Here is a 9,310-nt window from a genome sequence, read left to right as displayed (position 1 = left end):
GAATGGACAATAACCAACTATATTGCAGTGTCAGTATCTAATATTGGTACTGACACCATAAAAGAAATATGTATAGAACCAGACACTAAGCAAAGTTGTTTTGAATAACATAAGCCTTAAATGGTCACTGATCCCAAATTACAAATTGTGCTACAGGGAATTTAACGCACAATATAACACCTTTCCAATCCACTTTAGTTTTTGCTATACATGGAGGACACTACTATCTACCTAATTTTTCATCATTAATAAGGTCTGGCAATTTTTTTCAGTATTTTCTAATGAACTGGTTATGGTGGGTAATGCATAATTCCCATAAGCAGTGCAAATAACTTCTCTAATTTCTTGATTTTCCGTGACTTTATTTGTTTGTTTCAGTTATTTGGTTGCTTTTCTATTGGCCCTAGAAATGATCTTCCAGTTCAGAGCTAAGTCATGTTGGGATGGGTGTGAGTGTCATACCTACTCTTCGGTTAAACTTCAGTCTCTGAAGCTCTTGGACCAGCACCTAAAACAAAATCATCAAAGGAATTAAAAGAAAAAAACTAAGCGCACTGCCTGCTGAGAGACCTGAGACTCACCCTCACTAAATAACTCACAAGAAAGGGAGTGAGGTGGACCCAGGAATCTACCTTGCATGTCTTATAAGGCTATCATTAGATCACCAGCCCAAAGGACTCCCTCCCACCTCCCCTTTTAAACATTTGTGTCTCATTAGCTCATGACAGATTACACATGTTGGGGGATATAATCTCATGCAGCATGACTCAATATAATTTCTTGTTTTAAAGAAGTTTCCTGACATATATAGAAGTTTGCCTTGGATGATTGACTATCCATGCTACCTGCAAATCAGCAGGCAGCCTGCTGGCCAATTACATGAGTATTTTCTCAAGTACAGTAGTTTTGCACAATTATTCTACCGGGGTGGTTCTGCTGCTTACCTAAAAGGTCATATAACATGAAAAATAACAAAAACTGACACATTTTTCTCATACTCAAGTGATATTTTTTTCAAGTGGAACAAGGGGGACTTAGTGTAATAATCATTGCTCTTTGACATATATGACTGCAGTGAAATCATATTACAAAGGGCACAGCAGGTCTATTGCAGCAGAGCATGGTTAGTACTTTAGAAATATTTTAAAAAGGAGATCAGATATCAGATAAACTTGGAGCACTGAAATTCTGTCTCAGGCCACTAGATGGTGATCCTTGTAAGTTGGGGCTCAGGTAAATACATAATGAAGGTTAACGCTCTTAGAGATTTAAAAAAATCATGTAATTTGAATAAGAAAAATCAGTTAAAATGCAAAATTATTGGTATCATTAAAATAAAACAAGCTACACAGTATAGTAGGGAAGTAGTTCTCACTTTTCCACAGTCGGACCTCAGGTTACAACATAAAAACAATTTGAGGATCCCTCTCTCTTACCATCTAGCCACAGAAAAACTGACAGGAACAGGGTCATGACATCTCAATCCTGTCTGCAGTATCCAGCATGAGAATGAACCCATGCTGTAGGATTGGATTATAAAAAATATTGCACAAAGAATATTGCAAAGCACCTCAGGTTACTTTGATACTGCCTTTTGCATCAGCATGTTTAAAGCATATTTGTATTTCTGTTCCATGAATATTTTAAAAACATAATTATGAACAAAGGAAAAGGAAGATATAGGACTTAATGATAGAAATGTTTTATTAATCAAATATATTTACATTTTTGTCTTTTCTTTAAATGTGTGCCTTTTTCATTTAAACACTGGTAATCTTTACAGTTTATATCAAAGAATAAAGCTACATGCATGACTTAATTGGTCCTTTGCAGTAAAAAAAGACGCAATTTTACGATGTTTAAAAAATGCAAGCAAGCTGTTTACCATTCTAAGTACAGTGCCATTATTATTCTTATTACAACAAAGGACCCTTCCAGCATACTGTACACTTACTGCATGGCTATTTGCCCTTTTGTAGATTGGCTTGATGATGTCTGAGCTTTCAAAAATGAGACAAATCAGAGGAAAAAGACAGCACAATCTCAAAATGTTTTATTTTATGGAAACTCATACACAGAAGGTATTTGGATGCAACAAAAAAGTGCACTAATGATAAATTTAAAATAAGTCATAGCAATACATAACTTTCAAAAGTAGTGATGACTTTTATCACTTCTTTATTTTCAAATATTTATCATTTAGAAACCACATCTGTTTGGCACATATCAGACAGCCATATACCCTAATGGCACCATACAAGTGATAAATAATTTTAAAAAGAGACAAGTATACCAAAGAAAGTAACAGATCCACACATCATAGCCTTTGTGTTTTTAGTATCTAATGTGCTGTTGTTATTACATTGCTCAAAGCTCTGTTCTTGTTCAAAAGAAAACAATCATTTTGGTATTTTAGAAGTTTATATTATTTGTCAACTGTGATTTCTTAAGGAGCTTGACGCTTCCCTAAGAAGCATGTGTGAGGGAGAGAAAGAGACTTCATTCTGTGTGTATGTGAACATTAGAAATGTACACAATTCTAGATATATTGTAAAAGATTTTGGATTTTTCAGTATTAGAAGAATGTTATACTTGTACATATTTACCAAACTTCAAAAGGGATATCTCAACAGTTTAAGAAATTCAGAAATGGTAGGCATATAATTACTACTGTCTGAGGTAATCATACTTTACTTACTGTTTTAATTCACTGTGTTCAAGCATATAAGATTATATCCTTAATGGACCCAAATGCATAATTACTACATCGATACCCAAAAAGAAACTCACTCAGCATTCAGTAAGAGTAGAAAGCAACTAGATTTTGTTTAGTTCAATTTAGGATGCGTTTTAGCTTGTCAATACTCTCAAGGACAGTTTTACATTTACTATATTGTAATAGATGCACACTGTTGCACTGAATAACTTGAGAGCGAAACACCCACTCTGAAATCACACTTTTTTTGCACTCAGTTGCATTTGTATGCTGCCAACTATATTGTGAAAGTGCCTTAGTAAAGCGGCAATGCAATAATTAAAAATGTGCTTGAAAATCAGGCACAACATAATGAATAAAATGAGCAAATACAATAAAATGTCCTTTGGAAGTACAAAATAATTCCTGCAAAAATTATGCTTTTCACTGGTATGTTTAAAAACAAATCCCAACAAACTCCTAAAAGAAAGCAGTTAGTCTTCAAATCTTTTGGGCCACATCCAAGAAAGCACTTTAGCGCAATTATAAGCACGTGATTAAGGCCGTCACTTTTCAGCAATGGAGTTATGCACAACTTTAAGTACTTTTCTGAACTGGCCCTTAACAACTACCGCAAAGCATAAGCCTGACCTTGTGAGATACTGAGTGCTCTGAACTACCACTGATTTCACCTCATAGAAAAAGAAGAGAATACCTTGATAATACAAAATCACAGTTAGCTGATACAACATGTAGCTCACATTTGCCTATCAGAGTTTAGCATATCTCATTTCTTACCTAAGATGCAAAACCTACTTATTTCTGCAGTTTATGATGAAATAATTCCATAATTTACAATAGTGAGGAGAGTCTTGCTCTGTTCAAGTGATGATAGAACTGTTGCATTATATTGGGATTATTTCATTACTAAACTAGAATAATGTGTGTGCATCACGGTACCACCAGAAATGTGCTAAAAGGTTTAGAAGCAGTTCTGGTGTCTCTAAAGTATAGCTGTCCCCAATCCAAACACTCCCAAATGTTAGGAAAATACAGATTTGTTTCTGAACTTTGCTGCTTAAGCCAATCACCACTGTGAAAAAAGTGATGCCTAAATTCTGACCTTTAAATTGTAATATTTGATACCTAGCTATCCATGTTATCTGGCTTTCATCCTATAGAAAATCAGATGAATACTAGACTAGAACCTCAAATAATTCAAAGGATAAATCTGGATAAGCATCCATAAAGTTGGACTCTTACTCAAGCTTATCCAAATTTCTTTAGCCTAGAAACAGGGCTAGAAAACTCAAGTGGAAAATGCCTTTTTACTAGATTTCTGCTACTTTCTGATTTTGTAATTGAGTACTTATAAACAACTTGAAAATTAGGACCAGGCAAAAAGAATGACTCTATTTTTCATCACAAAATTTCACAAAACAAAATTACAATTTTGCCTCCATGACATAGCAAGACCTCCAAAACTGGCTCCATCCCATTATCTTAAAATTGCAGTGTTTGCAATGAAATGGAGAACATTTTAAAATATTAAATATGAAAATTGATCTTTTATTAAACAAAATTATGAAATTAAAACACGTCAAGGTTTATCTTTGAAAAGAGACCATTTTTAAGTGAAAATTAGCCCAGAAAATTCAGCCTTGTTTGTTAAACTGAACCCATTTAAAGAATTGTTGAGGTTTTTAAATGATGCTGTGAATACTTCAGACAGCCATTAATGCAAGACCACACCAGTGTGGATGAAACACTAAAAAATAATATAGAAACTAACAAATAGAGCGTCTTGACTGTGAACTGTTATGGTGTGTAGTATTGCCAGCAATAAGATAGGAAGAACACATGGCTACAAATGACCAGTAATTTCTTGAAATACAATGACGACAAACTGGGAGAGTTCTTAACAAAAGCAAGATGTTACACCAAAAAATAGGCCAGACTTAGGAATAGGTTGTTTCTATTATCTTATTCCCCTTCATTTGCCAATAGCACCTCCTTTTTTTCTAAACTCTCCCTTCTCCAGCACTGGAATTCCACATTCCTGTGAGTACAAGCTCCAAAGTAGGTAGGACACTCGTTTTCCTAGTGGGATCCCAATGTGCACGTAGCTGTTGAAGAAAGCCTTGTGCACTGTATACTGGGTGAAATCCTGGGTTCATTGAAGTTAACAGGAGTATTGCCATTGACTTCAGTTAGGCCAATATTCACGCCTTGTATTTATAAATAAGGTTAGGAAGTCAAGATCCAGCTTTTCTCTGATTACCTCTGCTCTAGGTTGCCGTGCACTCATGTTTCTTTACCATCTTAGAATAACACATAGAAATATCAAGAGAGCTGTGTGGAAAGAAAGGTTAGTAGTCCTGTCTGATGGTGTTTGATTTAAAGAGGCAGTGCTTTGCACAATCTTGTTTTTGAGCAGAAGTCAACATTGAAACTGATGAGGGCATGCTGCCTAATATCTGATGAGATGATATGACAGTTGCAGCAGTGCCTACCAACTCAGGAGACTAATCATTGCTTTAAAGGTGAGTAATATGTAACCACTTTACTTACACATAAATATTTACTCTTTTTTTAAAAAAGTATGAACTGGATTCAGAGGGATATATTTTAATCCTGAATGCTTTAAGGAGTACCGCTTAAAATCCTGGCCCTGCTGAATCAGTGGCAACATTCTCATTGTCTCCAGTGGGGCAGGATTTCACCTAATGTGTGCAACTGCCAATAAAAACACATTGCATTAGTTATGTCTGTTCAAAAAGTATATAGTCTGAAGGTGTTTAGCCTTTCCTGTATGCACACACTATGTACTCTATATTATTGTCTATATATCTTTATGTGGACACTTCTTTTCTTGGTAAGTGTGTATAAACTCCCATTAGCATTAATGGGAATTAAGATCTTGGCTTGAATGAAAATTACGCAGAGCTCTCTAAAGTGACTGTAATGCAGCCACACACAGGACACCTGGATTTAGGTTCTCTTACAATCTTGAAACTGGCTGAGTTTGTTGAAAGTGTCAAGTGAGCTGGGATTGCTTTCAAATGAACCTGCAATAAGGTACAAATATCTGGACACCATAAAATAGGCTACAGTAGACTTCTGATTAACAAATCATTACATCAACCTCCCAAATAAAATCTAATCCTTTTTGTTTTGCTTCTCACTGTAGGACTTTCAGATAGAGAATTTATTAACATTAGAGTTTTAATGAAAACACTTTCTCTCTTTTTAAACACTGATATTGTGTTTCAAAGCTCTATGTGTTACAGTATTTTCCTTGCTGATAGTCTTACACAACTGTATATCGATAGACATGAAAAACATTTCCTGTTTGGTTTTCCAGGAACTTTGTACCAGGACAAAATTGTGTAAGGAAACCATGTACATGGAAAAAGTGTGCAAAAATGTAAAGTTTGGAACCATGAAATGAAATGTCCTTTGGTCTGAGGAACTGGACACTGATTCAGATATGGTTTTAGATCACTTTCCATTGCACCATTCGGACACAAGAATTTCTATTATAGCTATGTCAAGACTAACCCAACCAAATATAAGGACTATTTCTGGGTCCTTTGAATCATGCTCCAAAAAAAGGTGCAACAATAAACAAGTCCTTGTGCATTCGCAGTCATAACTATAGGCAGAAGAACCCTTGAGATTCCTCGCTTTGGTATTAAATAACAATTATAAATGCTTTTAGAAATAAAGCAATACATGGTGGGACTTGAAATGTTAGCAGTCCCAGGTTATTTGTCCATTGAAACAAGTCTGATCCCTAGTCATAAATAAATAATCTCTTTCCTGGTCTTACTTCCATGCCAGGATCAATATCTCCTAACATCTTACTTATTTTATTACTGCTTTTGGTTTTCTGGGACTGATTGAAAGTTGCTCAGAGGAAATCTTTGGTTTTGCTTAAGTGTCCGTGACATTTAATCATGACTTTCCTTGCAGTTTAATTCCAACCAGTCAATCAGTTAATCCACTTCAATTGATTCTGTGCTCTCTGTTATTGGCTTGCACTCATTGGGCATCCTCTGGTGTCGACTCAGCTGGGTGGCTTGTGTGAAGCTCCTCTCACATCTCTCGCACCTGGTGAAGGCAAGAGAGAAAATTGAGACTGGGGAGCTGCTCTTGCGGGGAGGCGGGGAGTGAGGGGCTTTGTCTCATCCTGTCTAATCAGAACAGACACTCAAAAGTGGCTTCAGATTTTACCAGCTCAAGAGGTTTAATTGGTGGCTACTTCCAAGGCCTTGATGCCTATGATGGGACAAGGCCTGTTTGATTCAGAACAGAGGAATCTGTCAATAGACAGGGGGAAGGTGATTTCTCCAGAGAGGCCTGTCCTGCTGTAGCTCTGATCACTGTCAGTTCAAATAGATAAAGAACAAAAAGAGATTTTTAGGAGTGAGCCATCAAAGCAGCAGCTTGGCTGCAGTTTTCTGCTTTATAACCCCTGAGGAAAAATTGACAAATAGAATTTCACCTTCTGCTAATTTGAAAATCAGAAATTCACCTATTGGAAGAAGAGAAGCTGTAGAGCAATAATTGCTTAGTGTAATAACAAGAGAAAAACTCTGTATTTATCTATTGCTATATAGTTGGGTTTACTTTAAACAATGTGGTAGAATTAGTGCTTGGTTAATCAATTGTCTGAAAACATCCACAGCATTTGATATAGATGAGGGGAGGGAGAGAGAAGAACTCAATCAGCACTGTGTTTCATTGCCTTTTAAGTCTTTTCATTACCCTTCCCCCCTCTCCAGTGAACTACAATCTGTGGCAAAATAATTAGAGGATTATGATATGAAGTTTGAGGGAAAAGAAAAGGGGTTTCTCTAGTTCAGAATGAGTCATCTGGCCTTCTACTAAAAGAGAATCCCTTGTTTATCTAATATCAACTTCTTTACATATTGTGTCCTCTTAATTAGCACTGTGATGCTAGATATAATTGCACAATGAGCTAGGAATACAGCAGATTTTTTCACTGTAAGGCGCTCACTCGTAAAGCCACCATTAATTTAATGGAGCTGTGTGATGTTTTATCTTTATCAGTAAAAGCATCACTATAATGAATTAATTCCCCAGCTACAAAAAGTGAGGAAAACAATGGCCTGTTACCTCGTATCCATCTTTCTCTCTTTAGTGATATAAATCAGTGGTTCACAACCAGAGGTACACATGCCCCTGGGGCTATGCAGAGGTCTTCTGGTGAGGGTACATCAACTTATTTAGATAGTTGCCTAGTTTTACAACAGGCTACATAAAAAGCACTAGCAAAGTCAGTATAAACTAAAATTTCACTCAGACAATAACTTGCTGTACATACTGTACACTGAAATGTAAGTACAATATTTATATTCCAATCGATTTATTTTATAATAATATGGTAAAAATGAGAGCATAAGCAATTTTTCACTAATGTGCTGTGACACTTTTGTATTTTTATGTCTGATTTTGTAAGCAAGTAGTTTTTAAGTGAGGTGAAATTTGGTGGTATGCAAGACAAATCAGACTCCCGAAAGTGGAATAGTAGTCCAGAAAGGGTGAGAGTCATCGATATAAATTACTGAAGCTGATTTATTACAGGATTTGCCATTTACAAAAAGAGTAAGAAGGTATTTACATATATTCATAATTATGGTATGTTCTACATGTTAGTAATTTAAAAAAAATGTTTAGTAACCCAGGGCACAGATATTATTCATTCATCTAAGGTATGGTATCAGCACAGAACATCAACATTCGTACATTGTGTTTCTTTGATTGTCTTTTTCTGGGAATATTTTTAGCAGCCTGTTCTATTGTTAAAAACTACACTGTGATCTTGACAAATGTAAAATGTCAGCGTTAGGTCTGATACATTATCAGCTCAATGAAAATAACTCAGAAGTATTGATTGCCTAATGATTTTTGGTGTATTCATTAACGTCTATGTGCAGATCATCCTCTCTCCAGAGCTCCTGAAGTGCTGATGACACATTAGTGTATTGCTGATTGTTTATTAGAAAACTGATTAGTTACCAGATTAGTATGTCAAAATATACTGCTTTTTATTACTTGACAAACTTGCAAATTATATTCTTATATTTAAAAAATCATGAAGGAACTGGAATCAGTTTTGGTGCCAGGATTAGATTAGGCTATATGAGCCACTGCAATTCCCTCACTTTGCATTTTGTTATTTGATATATGACTGTGTATGTGTGTATGTATGTATATATATGTATGTATATATATAATATTCAAGATCAATACAGACCTATGTAGATCTACACAGAAGTGTTTACCTATATATTCCATATATGATATATGTAGGCTAAGATTTTTCAAGCATGAGCCTGTAAATTAGGCTTCTAAATTAATATTTGGACACACAAAATGTGGCTTGATTTGCAGAGGTGTTGAATTAACCAGAAATCCCACTATAGTTGATAGGATACACATAATTTTTTAAATTCATGCTACTTGTTTAGATGCCTAAATAATTTTTGGTATAACTGTCTTGAAAGCAATTTGAAAAGTTAAAAATCCATTGCTAAAAATGTGGACCACAAAGGAAGGAAGAAAATCACTTCAATATCAAAATATTTA

General features: G+C 35.3%; 1 protein-coding gene across 2 annotated transcripts in view; it reads right to left on the bottom strand.

Annotated features, from left to right (window-relative positions):
- Positions 1-1,738: 1,738 nt before the first annotated feature.
- PRDM6 (PR/SET domain 6) overlaps positions 1,739-9,310 on the bottom strand; it is a 91,291-nt gene continuing 83,719 nt past the window's right edge. For both annotated transcript variants that reach the window (XM_050945820.1, XM_050945822.1), the window contains one exon: positions 1,739-6,808. In XM_050945820.1, coding sequence (XP_050801777.1) covers positions 6,694-6,808 — 115 coding nt within the window. In that variant the 3' untranslated portion in view covers positions 1,739-6,693. The remainder of the gene's footprint in view (positions 6,809-9,310) is intronic.

This window comes from Gopherus flavomarginatus, chromosome 3 (genome assembly GCF_025201925.1).
Source record: "Gopherus flavomarginatus isolate rGopFla2 chromosome 3, rGopFla2.mat.asm, whole genome shotgun sequence".
Lineage (NCBI taxonomy): Eukaryota > Metazoa > Chordata > Testudines > Testudinidae > Gopherus > Gopherus flavomarginatus.
This window is presented reverse-complemented; position numbering and strand designations above follow the sequence as displayed.